Source organism: Euprymna scolopes, chromosome 35 (assembly GCF_053919585.1).
Source record: "Euprymna scolopes isolate OS-2025 chromosome 35, ASM5391958v1, whole genome shotgun sequence".
Classification (NCBI taxonomy): Eukaryota; Metazoa; Mollusca; class Cephalopoda; order Sepiida; family Sepiolidae; genus Euprymna; species Euprymna scolopes.
The window spans coordinates 9,009,437-9,029,484 of NC_136516.1; the positions used below are offsets into that span (position 1 = coordinate 9,009,437).

Here is a 20,048-nt window from a genome sequence, read left to right on the forward strand (position 1 = left end):
TGCAAAAAAATGAGTTGTGGTGTGAAGAGAAATACAAACCGAAACAAAGAGAATATTCAGACCTGTAATAATACAAAGAGGGGGTTGCGAAAATGAGTTGTGGTGTTAGGAGAAATACAAACTGAAATAGAGAGAAGGAGAGTTTTAAAATATAATCTTAAAAAGATAAGATACAAGTTAGAAAAGCATTTCATCCAAGGCATGAACATTGTTAAACAAAATGTTTTTACTATAGGCTTTAAAAATAAAGGTACAAGATTCAATTTGAAATTTATTTATCTTCAAAGTGCACTTTTATTAAATTTTACAAAGTAAGGTATAAAAATTTAATTTAAATTGAATCAAAAATTTACCTTGGATTTATTTTATGTAATGTACATTTTGTTGCAATTTAAAAATGTTATAAAAGATGCTTTCATCTAGCAATTAATGATATAGATATAAAATTTTCAATGCTTTTTTTTTAAAGTGCAACAGAATGTACATAGCATAAAATAAATCCAAGGTAATTTTTTGATTCAATTTAAATTAAATTTTTTTACCTTACTTTGTAAAATTTATAATAGTGCACTTTGAAGATAAATAAATTTCAAATTGAATCTTGTACCTTTATTTTTAAAGCCTATAGTAAAAACATTTTGTTTAACAATTTTCATGCCTTGGATGAAATGCTTTTCTAACTTGTAGTTTATTTCTATGAACTGGAAAACTAAATTATTCAAGTTTTTTTTGTCTTGAGTTTTGAATATTTTTATTTTTTTTGCTTTTCTTGGCTAAGATTGGAAGTGAACATTTTTATTTTATTGAAACGTGAACATTATTTATTTATTTTTTTTGCTATCAGACAAAGAAGCCATTTTTAGTGCAGTAAATTTTTGAAAAAAAATATTTTCCCCCTCGTTTGCAAGAAAAAAAAAAAGACATTTTCTTTTTGCCTCTTTGAGATTTTTCTTGCCCAGCTTCAGAAAATTTTTTTTGACATCCGCCTGGGAAGGATATCCAATATAGAAGACTTGAAGGCCATAATCATGCAATTACTAAAGGCTCAGATGGTTGAAGGAAAGTTTTAAAGACCAAATCCAGTAACAAACACAGCGGCAACATATGTTGGAGGAGAAATTGTTACTTCAACAGAAGGAACAAAACAAGAAATTGCTACTTCAACAGAAAAGACATGAGGAATTATTTTTAAAAGTGTTGAATAAGACTGAACACAGTGATGACAGCACTGCATTTTCCCAAACCACCATATGGAATTCCATCGATACATTTAACTACCTACCCAAGCAGGATATGATATTCAAGGCCTTTTATAGGAGATCCGAGGACTTATACATTGTTGATCATCAGGAGTGGAATAATGCCAAAAAAGCCTACCTACTTCTACGGAAGCTAGGGACTACAGAACGCAGTAAGTTCATTAACTATATTTTATCCAGGAAGACGAGTGAGCTGGAATTCGTTGAAGTGGTCAAGCTCTTATCTGAACTTTTCAGCCCAAATGAGATGCTTTTTCACAAGAGATGGAAGTGTTTCAACCTGGCAAAATGTGACAATGAAGACTATCTCACTTTATCTCACCTTTGCATCTTTTGTTAACAAACACTGTGACAATTTTTGGCTAGCTTAATTATCAGCAGATGATTTCAAATGTTTGATTTTTGCACAGGGTCTAGTCTAAGCAAAAAACGCAGAGATAAGACGATCAGACTTATCTAGACTCAGAAGTGAACAAGAGCTCACTCTCCAGAAGTTGGCAGAGGATTGCCAGTGCGTAGTTAGTGTAAAGAATGACTCCCGAAACATCGAGGAATCAGGCATGTCATACATGCGAAGGACTAGTTTCAGACCAAAGGATTACTCTCATGGGAAAAAAACGAATGAGAAGAAAACCAGGCACAACCAAAAAGTGGCCATCCAATCTTCAAACCTGATTCACCCACAAGAGCATGCAACCGTTGCAATGGACAACATTGGTCCGTCAGATGATTTTACCAAAACAAAATATGCAATGAGTGTGGCAGGAAAAGCCAAAAAGCGACGCATTGCAAAAGGAACAAAAACCGATTGGCTATACATCCAGATTGCTACCACTAGCCGAGAGTATTCGCCGATCGAAAAGGAGGCACTAAGTATCATATTTGCCATAACAAAATTTCATAGATACTTACATGGCAGAAAATTTACATTGCAAACAGACCATAAGCCATTGCTTGCAATCTTCCAAATCCAAATCCAAAAAAGGCTTACTGATACTGCAAATAGGTTGCTGAGATGGGGCAAATCTTACTGAATTATAATTTTACACTGGAGTACTTGTCATCAAAACAAATTAGCCATGCTGATAGCCTATCTAGATTTATACCTGTGGAAAGGAAACCTTTTGAGGATTCCATCATTGCGGTTCTTCATACTGACTACAAAATAAAAATAATGATATTGGGCCATGTTTCAGTGAAGAAAATGTCACACAGATGCTACATGTGCTAGGAAGCAGGGATAGTAAACTTGAGGCCCTGAAAGATGAAATTAGGTTTCAGAAAATAGTTCTTGGCAATAAATCTGAACATTTAGAACTTGACCGACCCTTAGAGTTACTGGCAAACCACCTGAAAGCATTTTTGAATGGCACAGACTTAATAAATCACCACAAAACATTGCCAGACAATGAAGCAGAAAGCAGTGCAACAGATGAACGAAACATTTTAATTGATCAGGGACAATTTGGAAATTACAGCTTCAGTAAACGAGGACGGTTTGTGGCAGTATATTATGACAATGACATTTATTTAGGTCAAGGTATTTGTGCCACAAGCAGTGAAGAAGGACAGATGAAATTTTTAGATAAGTGTAAGGTAAAAGTAAATGCCTTTAGATGGGTTAGGTCAGAACTAGAAAAAGTTTCCTCTCTGTATGCGTTTGACTAGGGCTTGGAGATAATCACCTCAAATGGGCAAATGTGGTCAGTTCCCAGCAAAAAATTTAACAAAATCGCAAAGAAATACCAATTATATAAAGAACTCTATTGTTTATAACATGCAGCTTTCTTTTCTAAAGTTAAATTGTTGTTGAATATGTACGTTTGAAAAATACTACATAAAATTATTGCATTTTCTTGAGGATATTATTTAAGAACTACAAGGTGTAAAGAGCTGACATTTGGATATGATATTCTATAATATCTAATGATTAAGCATGCAAAATTCCACACCTGTATCTTTAATAGTTTTTGTGATATGTTATTTTGAAATTAGTATACAATTATGATATTTGGTACTTTATTTTTGATGTTGAAATTGAACAAATAAGCATTTTTATCTACTTATAATGAAGTAAATTGAAGCTGTGATTGTTTGAAAAAAAAATAGACATAATAATCATTATATATACAATTATATTGCATGTGCATATTTGCTTTCCTTTAATTCAGTTTTATTTGATGATACTTTAAAAATTGCCCATCAGTGCAATTTTGTTATTATAAATGATGCAATGTTCACTTTTCACACCTCAAAAATGAAAGCGAAAATTGAATTAGATATAATTGTACTTTTACTTCCTATTATCTTCTTATACTAGGAATGATGAAAGCATCTTTTATAACATTTCTACTGGTTACTTTTTTGTCAGTTGCTTTCAAAGTTGTCATATTGTAATTTAAATATGTTCATGCCATGTCTGTGAATATTAAAATGGTTATAACTGGAAGACTAAAGATATCTTCATGATTTTTGTTTTGTTTTTCTTGTATTGATGTGTACTTTTATATAAGAGGATTGAAGTTACTCATAATTTTTTGTAAAATTTTGGCTGCTGATACCTACCTATAGTGGGTGAAATCCAAAATGTTATCTGTTTGACTTGTTCAAATGGATCTATCATATTTGGCTGCGCTCCATCCTGTCATCGGAGGCAACACATGTCTATGACACAGGCTCTGTTTTCTTCCTCATTCCCTACAGTCACCTCTACAGGACTCTAGTGATCTTATCTACTTTATTTTGACTAGACTTAATGAGTGCAATATCTACCACTAGCATGCACTCTTTGACTAATTCTGAAACGATTTGCAGCCATCCACTGATTTTAAGGAGGGGTTGTACAAATTTTGTTTTTCTTTATAATTAGAGCTTTTCATATACTGCTGATCTGTATGCTCAGTTTGCTTAGTAATTTTTCATTTTTTAGCATATGTGCTGCTTCTTTAAGTCGTCTAACTCTCCATCTTGCATCCCTGTTAATTATTCTGACCTCGTTCCATGAAAGGAAGTGCATTCTTGTTTCATTCCATATGTAATAAGCTAGTCCCAACTTTTCAACCTTTCCCCATCTCATGACTTTACGGTGTTCTTCTAATCTTACCTTTAGGGGGCAACTGGTCTCACCTTTTGTATAGTTTTCTATATTTGCATGAAATCTCATATACACAGTTTTTTTGTCATGAGACTTTCAGTCAGGGGCTTGACTTGTACCAGGTGTTTATGGGAGCTTTTAATTATAAAGGAAAATAAAAATTGTACAACCCTTCCTTAAAATTTCAACAGTAAAAGGGAGATAATCCCCTATCATATTTTATTAAAGTTACCAACTTTTGTCGACCAAATTTTTTTTTTCACACATATGAAACTACGGTGAAAAAAACAAAAACAATTCCAAGAATACAAAACCATATACGGAGTCAGTAACTTTTCTTCTTTCTTTTCCAAGATGGTGACCAACATGTCTGATGAATGTTGAAAGCTACATCAACTGAAACGTTGCATAAATAACACTCAAGATGAGAACAATAGTCCAATCAAAACAAGTAATAGCACTCATCTAAAAAATTCAGAACTGTTAATAATATTGGGATTACAATTGGTCAACATTTTAATGTTATGATAATGTTTAAATAAGTTAAAATTATGAATTTGGTGTGTAATTAATTAAATAATTAACAAAAAAACAATGTTCATTTTTCAAATTCAGTAGACTTAAGCCAAAACTATAATACAGAAAGTATAGTAACTCATACAATAAATTTTTTCCCATTAACTAGATACATTAAACCAACCGATTTAGCCAGAACACACAGAATAGACAAAATTAAATTCAAAATGAAATAAAATTATAAACACATAAAAAAATAAAATAAAATATTAAGACTTTCCCAGAAAAAATATCAAATATCTGGAGTGGATCAATTAGATTTTAGGTACTTCAGAACCAGTAAATATGAAAAGGATGCATTTTATTTATAATTTAAAACTTATAGAAATTCACAGAATATCTGCCATTGGATGGGTGTTCCACTGATAAATTTTAATTTGTGTTCAGCTCCAATACTCATATCTCTGGCCAAGGTCTGCATTGCCTTGTCTGGATTTTGCTGCACTTTTTCTATTTTGCATCTTCTTGATGAATTACATTATACAGACACAGTCAGAATGCCTGTTATGATCCTTTCTGCTTCAACATGCCCATTGCAATCCTCCAAATCACATCTCATGTCCTTCCAAGTGCACTGAGTTGTAGCTAAGATTTCCACATTTTTAACTGTGGCGTGAATCATCAACCTCTTCCAATGTTTTGGTGATTTCCAGTCATCTATAGTTTACAGCTCTCAAACCCACCAACAGGATACACAAAGAGTTAATCATTATACTTTACTGCTATTAAATACTTAAAATAATACTGGAATTTAAAAATATATTTAAAAAATCAACTTTATCCCAAATAACCTGTAAAATGCACAATGGAAACCGTGTAAGTGTTTTAAGAATATTATTTCAACTTTATTTCAGTTCAATCATTTAAAATTGATTCCCGATGATTTTGTGTTTTGTATTCAGTTTGTCATTTCATTTAATGTTGTATTTTAAAATCGTGTTTTTTTAATTGAAATTTGAATGTAGAGATGAGACATATTGCATTTGTTGATTAACATTACTCTTTAATTAGGCCTGTAATTTTTTGTTCCAAAAATATTAGCAGTAATCTTTTATCATCTGATGTAAAGGATTTAAAAAAAAGAAGAAAAAAAATAATTTTTCTGTTTTTGTTTTCTTTTTTGGCTTATCAGTCACTCTCCTTGGGTCTAAATGAGCACCACCAGGCACAAGTTGTTGCTTATATGCGCTTTGCACGCTATAACAAAGTGCAACAGATGCGTACAATAGATACTTGCTTTGAAGATGTGAAATGCAGTAGGTGAGTTCAATTTTTCATCAAGTTCAAACAAATTTTTGTCATTCAACAAAAACCTTATCGTTTCATTGGAAAACAGGGAAACATCATTTCAAAAATTGAATGAATTTCAGGTTAATATTAACTTTAGGGAAATCCTAAAAAATGCAGCTTGGTACTATTTCAAAATACTTCATTGTATGAAACCATTATATTTAATATTTGTTTTTTACTAAAACATAATTTAATAAAAATATTATTTCTGTTTGACTGTAAAAGACCATTTTTCAAGATGGCTGCATCTTGTCTATATGCTTAATGTTACATTATCAAATCAAATCAAATTAGATTTATTTGGTAAAAAATAGCAAGTGCAATAAGCCATGTAAAGAGATTGAATATTTATTTTTTTAACATGATGATGTATAGAAGTGAAACCTGGATAATGAAAGTTGAGAAATGATATGAAAATGGTTACTAATGCATATTTTGTCCTGGACATTGGTTTGGGCTCAACCGGCAGCTGATGAGAACCGTCAAAACAAGCTGAGCAAAAATAAGACATTGGGAAACATTTATTACAAAAAAAACTAAACAAATTAACAAAAATCTATCTTAAATTTAATAAATATTTTTATTAATTTAGTTTTCTTTAACTTTCAAGAATTGTTAGCAAAAATGTATTTTTGTGAAAGTTTATAATGTTTGTTTTTTTTTTTACATTTTCTTTTTTAGAAAAGTTTAATATTAAAAAAATTTTGTTTCAAGAAAATTTGCAATATTTCTGTGAATGTTTTTATGGTTTACTATTTTTTACAGATATTTTTTAGAAATGTTTCAATATTTTTTATTTTTTTATTTTTGTTTTCTTAAAACAAAAAATATTATATTAAATGTTTCCTTTTTTTTTTTTTTTTGACAAAAAATACATGTAATATAATTTGATAAAAATATTACTATTACTGCTTGATTGGCTTTGAGAAGTCATTTTCCAGATATTGGCACCATGTTTACATGCTTACTGATGCATTATGGTACAATATTTAAATTTTTTATGGGGAATTCAATAATATAGCTTTTTATTTTTTAACTAAATATTTCTTTTTTTTTTTTTTTAAGAAACTTTGTTTTCTTAATACAGTTGACATTTTTTTCTCTAATAAAAGTTGAAATTTATTTTTATATATATTTTTTTCTTTGTTGGGGAGGAACCTATTAGAAAACAGCCAAGCTTATATTTGATAACTGCTGAGGAATATTAAATCTGAACAATATATAGAAATGTGTGCAAAACAAGAGACTGATGGTATTGTTACATTGAATAAATCGATGAGAAAACATAGGAGGAAGTGATAAAGATCTATTTGAGAGAAAGATCATGGATAGGTTACTTTGGAAGTCAATTTCTAAAAGCTGTCCAGCATATAAAATGGACATTGAACTGAATATAATAATGATGAGGGACACTTATTTTTTAAATTAACCTATTTCGCCCTCATTTTGGATAAAATAGATTGATTTTATATCGTATTTTAGTTAAAAAATAAAAAGCTATGTTATTGAATTCCCCATAAAAAATTTAAATATTGTACCATAATGCATCAGTAAGCATGTAAACATGGTGCCAATATCTGGAAAATGACTTCTCAAAGCCAATCAAGCAGTAATAGTAATATTTTTATCAAATTATATTACATGTATTTTTTGTCAAAAAAAAAAAAAAAAAAAAGGAAACATTTAATATAATAATTTTATACAATAATAAGGTATTTGGAAATAGTGCCATGTAGGATTGTTTAGGTTTTCCCTAATACAAAATGTTTATCTCTTATGAGCATTTTTTTTCATCAATTTGTTATCAAATTATTTACTAGTATGTTTTAATCTTTTTATTTTTGTTTTAATTTTGTTAACACTTTTTGTTCTATATAATAAAGTCAGTTTGTCGACTTCTGTCATCGATAGCTTTTATCCCACAAACTTATATTTCATTTTGAATAGCTGCTTCTTGTGGATTGTGTCACTATGTTCTTCAGAACAATAAAATCTAATTTGATTTAATTCCTTTCAGAAAATACTTTACCTGACTAGGAACATTTTTCACATAGATGTTATCTTTGTTATTGTAATCTTATTAGAAAAAGAATAATTGACAACATGCTCACAACATTTTACATTTATTTTGTTCTATTTGCTGCCAACCACTCCCCCATTCTTTCATCTATGATCTATTTATAACATTTTTAGGGCAGCTAATTCATTGATATGCAAATCAATGAATATCAAACTATAGTATCAGCAGCAAATTTGGTGCTTATTTAGAATTAAACCTATTTTAAAAACAAAAATACAGGAAAATGTTTTAAACTTTATGATGTACATACCTGTCAGAGAACGAAGATGTCATATTTCAAAAATTACATAAGTTGATTAAGTAATTTTTTTTAACTAAAAAAATCAAATTTTATGACAAAGTGCGATATTGTTTTGAATCGTCATGAATAAAGGGGAGACAATTCAATTCCAACTATCGAGAACAACCTTGTAATGGCTACAATTTCCCATTAAAGTCACTAAAAATCATAAAAAAATTATTTTCTATATAAAAAATACTTGATCAATTTGGATGATTTTTGGAATATGTTTATTCCATAATAACTATGCACATCATAAAGATTTTTCTGCAATTTAGTTTTTTAAAATGGATGTAATTCTAATAAGCACTCCAAATTTAACTTATAATACTAAATGCTACTAATAATGCATTATTCCATTTATTATTAATAAATAAAAGTTAAATAATATTATTATTAATATCAAAAGAGATGAAAAAAATAGATAATCTTGGAAACTTTGAAAATTCACTCATATCAAATGACATAATGGTCACTATTGTCAAAAACATTAGCTGTTAGGTTTTTGTATGGTTGCCATCTTTGTTAATTATTTCATTTGTAACTGTTTACAAACAATAAGCATTATCAAAAAATTAATTGCATTTAATTATATTGATTATTTATTTTAAAGCAAATTTTCTATATCATAAACATTTTGAACTATGTTATTTGTTTTTTCTGATAAATTATTACTTTTGTTTTTAAAGTTAAAATTAATTATTACATCATTTGCTCATTTATTTAAACCAAGTTGTTATAAAATGATAACAAACTTTGTTTTTCATAAAATTATTGGACTTAAATCGCTTAAAAATATTCAATTTTAATACATGAGAATTTGCTAAGATTTTTAAAGCTCAAATGACTATCTATTCATGAACTGAAAACACTCAGGGACAGTAAATTTATGCTATCCTCCAAAGCAAATTGATTTTAATTAAACCATATTTTAGTAAAAACAAATAAATAAAAGTAAAAGTAAAAAATACTTTCTGATTTGAACATTGATGTTTTTCCTTTGAGATCAACAGCAAACAAATTAGACCGTGGGGGGAGGGATTTTCCTTCATTCATATTGGTAGTTGTTCCAAAAACAACAATAAAATTGAAACAAGCAATCAGTTAGCTGCTCGTCTTTCTTTTTATCCATGTCCCTAGGCAACACAGGATAGTTTTGTTAGTTTTATATAAAAAGAATATCTGAAGTTTAGTTTTATGTAAATATATTTTTGCTATGAAAAAAAATGGCAATATGGCTGCCAGCGATTAAAAGATGCAATTAAAATTCAATTTTGAAGATTTTTAAAAGTAAAATAGAATTTTATTATTGAACAAGACATAAAATTTAAGAACAGCAATCAACTTTATCCAAAATGTAGATAAAGACAAAATATGGGAGATATTTTAATAATTCTTATGCTACAATTGAACCAGATTAGTAATATAAAATTTTTTGGCAAAAGTGTAGTAGAGTTAACTATGCGAAAGGATGGGGATAGGACAACAAAAAAACTTTTAACAAACGCAAGAAAATTTACTTTTCTATCTGCTTGTATAAGATTCGTGTGAATACTGATTGTAAGATTCATTATCTATGAATTCGTTATTGTCACTTTTACTCGTCATTTTGAAACATGGTCATTGATTTGTTTTTGTTGTGATCACTAATGTCAAGTTCAAAGAATAATAAGAAGCTTACCCTAATCCAATGGCAACCACCCCCGGTGTTAGGCCTATGCTTCCACTAACTTTTTTACTATCTCAAGCTTGAAATTAGTGACCATCTCCCCAAAAAATTAACTGCCATATTGGAAGATCACTGTAATGATAAAGTAAAAATGTAAAATTCATAAATAATAAATTTTACAATCAATATCCACATTTGAAACTTATACAGGTAGGTAGAAAAGTAAATTTCATTGCATTTGGTAACAATCATTTGTTGTATATATCTCCCCACCTTTTGCACTGTTAACTATATTTTGATCATTTTTTCTTATTTCATGAACAAAACCATTATTACAGTTAGCTGTAGTTTTTCCTTATTTGCAAACATTAATGCAGACTAGCAGGACCCATGGAAATTCCACAGAATGTGAATTCTATTTAATCAACAAATATGCTTTGATAAAACTGATATTTTTCTGGATAGTGCAAAAAATTATTTTTTGGGACAGAAAAACCAATAATATGCAGCAAATATGAGTTTATTAACTTTTTTATGGAAATAGTGTCTATTGTACTTTAAATATAGAACTGAGATACATTAATTAGTACTAATAAATACCCAACACGTAATATTGTGCTGTATAGTTCAGCACAAATAATAAAATTACATTGTAAAAGACAATTCCCCACTATCAAACAATCATGAGGTTGCTTGCACGGCGACTGACAAGGCTAATCTGCTTGCCAGTTGGTTTGCCTCAAACTCCACACTGAACCCGGTACACCACTCCCTCCCTGATTTTCCTCTACGAACAGACACCACACTAGATGATTTGAAAATCACCCCTTCTCAGGTACATGCTATTATAAAAAACCTAGACACCTCAAAAGCATGTGGACCAGATCTCATCCCGGCTATGCTATTAAAAAAATGCTCTGCCGAGGTTGCTCCAGTTCTCTCCAAACTTTACAATAAATGCCTTAACGAATCTTGCTTTCCTGACTGCTGGAAAACCGCTTCTGTGGTACTAGTCTTCAAGAATTCTGGTGAAAGAACTGACCCACTAAATTATCGCCCCATTAGCCTCCTCCCGCTTTTCGCCAAAATATTTGAGTCCTTAGTTAATCAAGCCCTAGTCCAGCACCTAACAGCTGCTAAACTCCTGACTGATAAACAATATGGATTCAGGCAAGCCCGTTCAACAGCAGATATCTTAACTGTAGTTTCTGAATGTATATACCGTTCATTGGACAAAACAGGGGAGGATAGAGCGGTAGCCCTTGATATATCTAAGGCTTTTGACAGGGTATGGCATGATAGTTTTCTAAGGAAAATTAGATCATATGGAATCACTGGAAGAATTCATAATGTAATTAAATCCTTCTTAAATAAGAGAAAAATCCAAGTTGTCCTCGACGGTCATACATCTAAACAATATGACATAAATGCGGGAATACCTCAGGGGTCTATCCTTGGACCTCTATTATTCCTGATATTCATAAATGACCTTCCTGATAAAATTGTTTCGGAGATGGGTATATTTGCAGATGACACCACTCTCTATAACAGATATGAGGGGAAAACAAATGAACACATATCCAAGAAAATGGCAGAAACACTAGAGGTTGACCTCCAATCTGTAGTGGAATGGGGACAAAAATAGATGGTCATATTCAATGCTGCTAAGACTAAGCTTGTTTCCTTCAATAACTACAAGAAACCTTCTCTACCACTAATAGCAATGGCCAAGAATATGTTGCCTGAAAGTACTTTTTAAACTCCTCAGCCTAACGTTTACAGGGAATATGAACTGGAATAGATACATTGAGAGCATTGCCAAGGCTGCTGCAAGGAAGGTTGGCTCCCTCTACCGTGCTAGAAAACTACTTATGCCTGACAGTATCCTGTACCTCTATAAGGCCACCATTCGCCCATGTATGGAGTACTGTTGTCACATCTGGGCTAGTGCATCTGCTGCTTGTCTCTCGCTCCTGGACAGGGTTCAAAGGAGAGTCGCCAACCTGTTAGGTCCTGAACTGTCATCTAGGCTTCAGCCTCTGTCCCATCGACGAAATGTTGCATCCCTCTGCCTGTTCTACAAATACTTTAATGGTGAATGCTCTGACGAACTGCAAACACTTGTACCTCCCCGACGTAACTACCCCCCGACAAACCCGACAAGCTACTAAGTCTCATCCCTTTACAGTAGAGATCCCTAGGTGCAAGAAAGCCTTTTACTCCAATAGTTTCTTCCCCAGAACTGCGGATCTTTGGAATTCCCTTCCAAGATTCTGCTTTCTCAACTGTACTGATATGCAGAAGTTCAAATGCAATGTGAACAAATATCTTTCTACTCATCTCCCTTCATAATGACCCTGCTAATTAAGTCCCTGATAGTAGCCCCCTGCTTCAAAGTGGCACTGTGCCTTATTTGGGGTGAAGATTGAATAAAAAAAAAAATGATTAAAAAAAAATCTTTAATTTACTTGTTCACTCCAGCACCTCTTGGCAGATAATGTTCTTTTTTTACCCTGTTTCTTTTGAATGTCCGTTTGTTATGTAATATTTTACTAATTTCTTGCTTTGGTGAAGAACCGCTGCACATATTAGCCCTTATCCTTGAGTAGCCATCGGGCTTTGATAAGTGGTTACTCTTTGGTACCCCCTCCCCCCCAAAAAAACCCTCCAAATTACCAAGCCTTCCTTTCTTATACCATTAGAACTATGATCATATATTATTATAATGATATTTGAAAATGAAGCTACATCAAAGGAAGGTTTCTCTCATATTCTTCTCTAGGGTTGTCATTGACCTTTTTTAAAGTCAAATTTTACAACGTTACCCTTTTTTTTTTAAAAAAAAAAAGCAGTTTGGATTTCAAAAATTGTATTTGGCCTTTTTCAAAGTATAAAGTATGGAGTAAGGAAGGAAGGTACAAACGGTATATTATATAGGTAACCCTCATTATCATTCTTACTTTAGTATTAAAGTAAAATTACTAAGACACCCCTCTCTTAAGTCCAGTGTTTTTTTAAAGTTCAAATTTTTCTTTTCTGTTATTATAAATTATGCTCTTGATAAATCATTTTCTTATTCTTTCAAACTTTTTCTTTAATTTCATGAAATGCAATATTTTCTGGGGAACTTTTTTTTATAATGATACTTTTTTGCTTATCTTTTGTTTGCTTGACTTATATGAGTGACAAAGTATTTTTTGATAGACTTGGAGAAGACACTTACACATGCGATGAAGTGGAAGATATTATTAACAGCTTGCAACAAGTCGTCCATGCTGACATAGAGTCTGAATTGATCAACATGTCACACACAAATATCCTGATGTTGAGGCAGATGTTCCAGCAGGCAGAGAATTGGCACCTCAAGTTACAAGCAGACATCTCTGAACTGGAAAATGGGTAAACAATTTCACTTGATGTCAGGCTGTTCTCTCATTAGCAAGCTTTTTTTTTTTTTTTTTTTTTAGAATAATAACATTATTGCTTTATTTTTTACAATAAATGACTAAAATAAAAACTCAATGCATGAACATTAATTCCTTCTTTGATCATAATGATGAATTTATAACATGGTTGTGTCATCAATTAATTAGATTTTTGTTAAAATTTCTAATGTGATATTTTATCATTTAAGTCATTTTCAGTTCTGATAAAAAGGTAAAGTGTTCGACCATTGTTGAGAATAATCCAAAGATTCCCTTTTCATTGACTATTACACTGTAAGGGGGACGTCACTCTTTTTCCATGACTCCACTTACCCTTGATCCTCACCTTATAATGCTGAGTGTTGAGCAAGGATGCATCAAATATCATATTTTGAGTCTTTTGTAGGACTTAACCAAGGATTAAATTCCGGTTTCCCTGTTCATTAGCAAACTCTCTGTTAAAGTTCCTAATGTGATATTTTATAATTTAAGTTAAGTTCATATTAGTTGTAGAATTGTTTAAAGTGCAATAACTTATACAGAGTGGAAAGATAATGTTGTCACCCTAAAAAAAAGCAACACTACAGCTTTATTTTTAAACTTTTATTGTAAAAATCAATTCAAGTAACTTGATTATGTAGTAGAGCTGACATCTATTCAATGTAGCTGCCTTCAACAATGTGAATGGAACTGGGAGCATGCCTTTTCCAAAATACTCAGTGGATGGCAGTGATCAGGCTGTCTTTGGTGCTGTGGAAGGTTATGCTGGTGATATTCTCGACATATGACCAAACAAAGTAATCCAGCAGATTCAGGTCGGGAGAGGAAAGGGAGCCAGTGAGAGAAGTCATAGCACTCCTGAAGCCGGCTTGGGTCTCTTTGGGCTTGTTTGCCAGCACCCAAGGTCTGACAGCAGCCACCTGATTGCACCAGTGGATCACCACACTCTTCAGCACATCCAGGTACACTTTGGTGTTGACTTTCAAGCTCACTTCAAAGGTGTAAAGTGGCATAATGTGACCTTCACTTGAAATCACACTAAAGACCATAACCATGGCTGGAAACTTTGTTTTCATCAGCCTAGGCATATTTCTGTTATTTGTGGCAATCCAGCGATGTATTTTGAGGGCGTTGGCAATGGTCCTGTTGTCATAACTTGGATCGGTAGAGAGCATGAGTTGTACAGCAGTGCATCTCCGATCTCACTTGTTGAACATTGTGTCACTTTCAGACATAATAGAAGGCTCCTATCACTCTTGGAATTTGTACACAACTGGCCAGCTAGTAGATGGTCTGCAACAAGAAAAGAAAACCAGTTTTTATCAAACAGAAATGGAATCATGTTGTCTTTTCTAGGGCAATGATTCTACCATTCCACCATGTACTTACTCATTATTATAGTAGTAATGTCAAGGAGAAGTTTCCTCAACTATGTCAAACCCCTATCAACATCTCAGGAAGAGACCACACAATAACAGTACACTAAATGGCTAAAGAATGCTCCAATCCCTCTTGAAATGGGAATACCTTTTTTTAAGGCTCTTCATCCTAGTTCAGAAGCATCCTGGCTCCAGTGGAAAACACTCAACTGCCTCTTCATGGGAATGGGGTGATCAAAAGTTGCTACGACTAGATAGGATTAGAAAACTGACTCAACCATCTGAAATCGTGAGAGGATGACTATACGATGCAATTCTATATAATAATGACTTGTCTGCCTTGTACTGCCCAACTGATGCAGCTTGAAAGAATTTGGAGAGTACAACAATAATGAAAAGAACTAAGTAAAAAGGTGGGAAACTGTTGTATGACTACAAAGGCCTGCAGAGAAGAAACTAGTTATCTCAAGTTGAGTAAAATATAAAATCCTCTCAGCATCCTATTGTTGTTTTGCAAATACAATTCCTTTGTTTTTCCTTTTTTTTTTTACTGATTTGAAGCCATCACATATCAAGAACCAATTGAGGATAAGGGTTGAGGTGAGATGGGAATGATTGCGAGCCTAAAGATGAAGAACACTATGGGAGTACTAGCATTAATCAATGGTATGAATTGCATTTGATTACTTTTGGAGCAGTTCATGACAAAAATTTGAGATAGCCAAGTTATAATCAGCAGGGAAGCAGTCCCATGATCATGTGTTCCATAGGTGTGAAGTGCTTGCAAAGAAGCTTTGCCCATGGAAATTCTGCCTGACACTCAGGTTTAGTAGATGTGGCTACTGAGGTTACTGGCAATGGACATAAAATGTCTTGATTGACTCAAGTAATAATAAGTAGTAGTAAAAATAATCTTATTAAAAAATGTAGATATTTATTTCAAGTGACTAAAATATTTCATTGGCATTGAAATTCTTAAAAATTAAAATCGTAGGAAAAAGGATATCACATTTGAAATGAACAATCAAATTTAGTGTTCTATTACTCTTGGAATGTAAAAACATTTGCCCTTGTATTAACAGGACTTCTTGAAACAGTGTAAATATTTAAGAATTGAGTTTGCAAGAATTACGTTACATAACGGGTATATGCAGTCATAGTTATGTATGTATAATATATATGTGCCATGTCATCGTGGCATGCATATATAAATTTACCAATGGATCTCTTTTCAAGTATGCCTAATCTTGATTAATTGTCATGTCAATGTGTTAACATATAAATGCAGTAGGCATGTCTAACCTAAAGAACAGCTCAATAACAGGATGAATAAACATGACAGTCTGATAATGGTCTACTAATCTCAGCAGATACTTTTATGTCTGCATGGTGCACAGGCAAAAGGACATACTTTGTGTTCCTGGTTTATTTTGTTCACGAGTGGTTGTTACTTGCTTATTGTAAATTCTTACTTCAGACTGATTGCCATTTGTTTACAATTCCACGTAACCCCACCAACAGGCCACTGACTCCAAAAGTTGTGTGTGCCATGGATTTTTCAATCATCTTATCTTATTAATGGCTGTATTGTCATTTTCTCACTAGCGACTGTCGATGGGGACACACACGATTCCATAAGTATAAAAATAAAACGAACATGGGGAAAAACAGATGCCGTTGCTTCACATATATGTCAGTTGGACTATGGGTATGTATGTCCTCATCAACATCTATCACCTGTCAAGGCTGGGTGCATCTATTGCCGTCAGTTCATCTCTCCATCTCCCTTGGAACCTTTGAGCGACCCACTGCCCTCGGCCATATCCAAAATTCAACTGTCCACCTTGAAATTCAGGCCTCAACTAACTAAGCATATGACTGCTCCCCCCCCCTGGTCAAGTGTCTTATTGTTCGATCCTTGGTCCATTGTTCAGACCTTTTGCTATTGCCATTCGTAACACTCTACCCTTATTTCTCTTTGGCTGCATTAAGAACAAATTCTTATCCATTGTCTATTGATAAGTCTTTTTCTTTTGTCATCTATCCTTTGTTCTTTTCTACCCCCCCCCCCCCCCCCCAGCACTCAATGACCCCAGTCGAACATAGTGTCAGATTTACCAAATATTTTGTCTTCAATTGTTTTCCTTTATCATAATCAGTAAAAATAAACAAAATTTATTTTCACATAAATTTTCACATAAAGCATTTATGATTGGTGTATATTGAGAAATTGTGATTTCTTGTAAAAAGAAATGGAACAGAACTTCTGGAATGTAATAACATTAAATTGACTCTTATATGTCAAGAAATTAAACCTTTAGATGTTACTTATAATACTAATGCTAAAACTGAGGATTTTGTATTTTAGTTTGACAGATGAAATGGGAGATAATTTATTCGACAGTTACCTCCCTTTACGTGAGAAGACACTGAGGATGTAAATAGTTCATTCAATGTTATTTTGATATGAAAATGTTTTCTATTTTTTTTTCAATATTCAAGTGATATTTTGACAAAAAATGTAACATCTCTCTGCACTACATTTGGCAGAACAGCTACTCTATTTTATTTTATAACTTGAAAATTGAAAATTATAGAAATTAAAAAAATAGAATAAAACTTAATATGGGATTTAGGATGGTCGTTATTCATTATCACGCAATGCTAGATAATCTTCTAGTTAAATATAAAAGCAAATTGAAATTTCCTCCTTTTCTTTCTTTGTTAATCTGAGTCTTCATTTGAAGCAAGTTTCTGTTTTTCTTAAATGCTTCTTTTCCTCTCCATACTTCCTAGTTTTTGCTAATCTTGTGTCTTTTTTTTTTTTTTTTTTTTTTTTTTTTTAATTACATTTTCACCCCAAACAAGGCACATTGCCACTTTAATGTAGGGGGCTACTATCAGGGGAAACATCTACTGGGGTACTATGTAGGGATTAGGGCAGCGAGATGTTGGTTCACGTTGCACTTGAACTTATGCATGTCAGTACAGTTGGGGAAGCAGTGACCTGGAATGGAATTCCAAAGTCTAGCAGTTCTGGGGAAGAAACTACTGGAGTAGAAAGATCTTTTACATCTAGGGATCTCTACAGTGTGGGGGTGGGATTTTGTAGCTTGTCGGGTCTGTCGAGGGTGTTCACGTCGTGGGGGCACAAGTGCTTGCAGTTCTTCAGAGCATTCACCATTATAATACTTGTAGAACAGGCAGAGGGATGCAACGTTTCGACGATGGGACAGAGGCTGAAGTTTTGATGCCAGTTTAGGGCCTATCAGATTTGCGACTCTCTTTTGAACCCTGTCAAGGAGCGAGAGACTAGTAGCCGATGCACCGGCCCAAATATGACAGCAATACTCCATACATGGGCGAATAGTGGCCTTATAGAGGTACAGGATACTTTCGGGTGTTAGAAGTTTTCTAGCACGGTAGAGAGAGCCCACCTTCCTCGCAGCGGCCCTGGCAATGCCCTCGATGTAATTGTTCCAGCTCATGTGTCTGAAAGATGTTAATATATTTTTGCACTCTTTCTTTATTATTTTTAAAGCTTTGGATATCAAACTTTTCAACAACATGCACATTCCTTTAATCATTGTAAACATACTTTCTGGTATTAAGTTCACCAAGATTAGGGTTATTTATTCTGTCGAATTTGTAACTATGTTTATTTGCATACAACCTAACTTAGAACTGATTTAATTTTAGGATATCTAGATCAAAGGTCAAGGTTAGAGAAAAGAAAAATATTTTTTATGATAACCAGCTATATTCAACATAAAGACTCACTACTTGGCACATAGAGTAACCAATGAAGACCTGCCTCTTATATAACCGTAACCTTGAAAAGTTTGATATTTTAATGGAATTTCAACTTATATTATCAGGCGATGATATATATATATATATATATATATATATATATATATATATATATATAAAATAAAGCATAAACAAGATTAATCAGAAGATCCTGATTGATCTTGTTTATGCTTTATGTCTAGTATGTTATTTTTATCTCTTGTATTTAGCATTATTTCCCTTTAATTTTGGTTGGAAAAAAGATTTTTTTCCTCAGACATCTATGAAAACTAGCATGTTACATCCATAATGCCATAACAGTTTCAACCTATTGTCTCCTGTTGCAGGATAAGATTGTTTTTTCTGTTTTCAATTGTTGTGCATGGCAGGAGTATCCAGGTGAAGTTTTGCCAAGGGTTTTTTTTAAATCTTATTTGACAATTTTTTTCTCAATAGGTTACCATGTGGTGGCTACTCTCTGCAGTGGCCACCAGATTTGTTTTCATTGTTTTCATTGACTAAAGGGCGGGTGCATTTGGTTTGATTTTCTGTGAGTCATAATTTTGAAATATTAGAAACTAAAAAACTTCTTGCCAAATTTGTGACTATAAAAATAAAACCAAACTAAAGTCATAAGGTAAAATAAACAAACAACAATATTATTAATTATTATTAATAATTAATTATAAAATCAAAAGTAAAATAAAACAAACTTAACACTAGTACACTTTTTTTCAATCATCCGCTCTACAATTTTGTTTATTTTGCAATAATATTTACTTGTTTTTCTTTTTCTTTATGCTTTTCAGAGAACTAATGGATAAAATCAGAGATTTTGAAGACCAAGAATTTTCTGGTAAAAAGACAGAATCTGCTAGTAAAGTCAAACTTCTTCCCCTGAATGAATCAGGAGGATCTTCTTTGCTTCGAATGGTAAGTTAAATCAGAACCTGCATGTAATGTAAAAAATTTTGCCTTTTCATTTTTTTTTCTTGTTAGGTTTCAGTTACTTTGATGGTTTTATCTTCATCAGTTTCTCCCCTATTTTCCATTTGAATTTATTTATTTTCAATTATTGAATCAAAATTGCATTCCTTTTTTTAAGAAATTAGCCTAAAAAATCAAAACTTGTATTAAAAGTTTCAGTGTTCATTTGTTTTGAAATTATTCATTCAATTTTGAAGAATTTTAATAAAATGTTTTT

General features: G+C 32.3%; 1 protein-coding gene across 1 annotated transcript in view; it reads left to right on the forward strand.

The window, feature by feature from the left end:
• LOC145259673 (leucine zipper transcription factor-like protein 1) overlaps positions 1-20,048 on the forward strand; it is a 46,277-nt gene that overhangs the window by 12,706 nt on the left and 13,523 nt on the right. Inside the window, exons 2-4 of the mRNA XM_080117334.1 lie at positions 6,062-6,189; positions 13,453-13,647; positions 19,654-19,777. Of these exons, the coding sequence (XP_079973460.1) occupies positions 6,062-6,189; positions 13,453-13,647; positions 19,654-19,777 (447 nt within the window). The remainder of the gene's footprint in view (positions 1-6,061; positions 6,190-13,452; positions 13,648-19,653; positions 19,778-20,048) is intronic.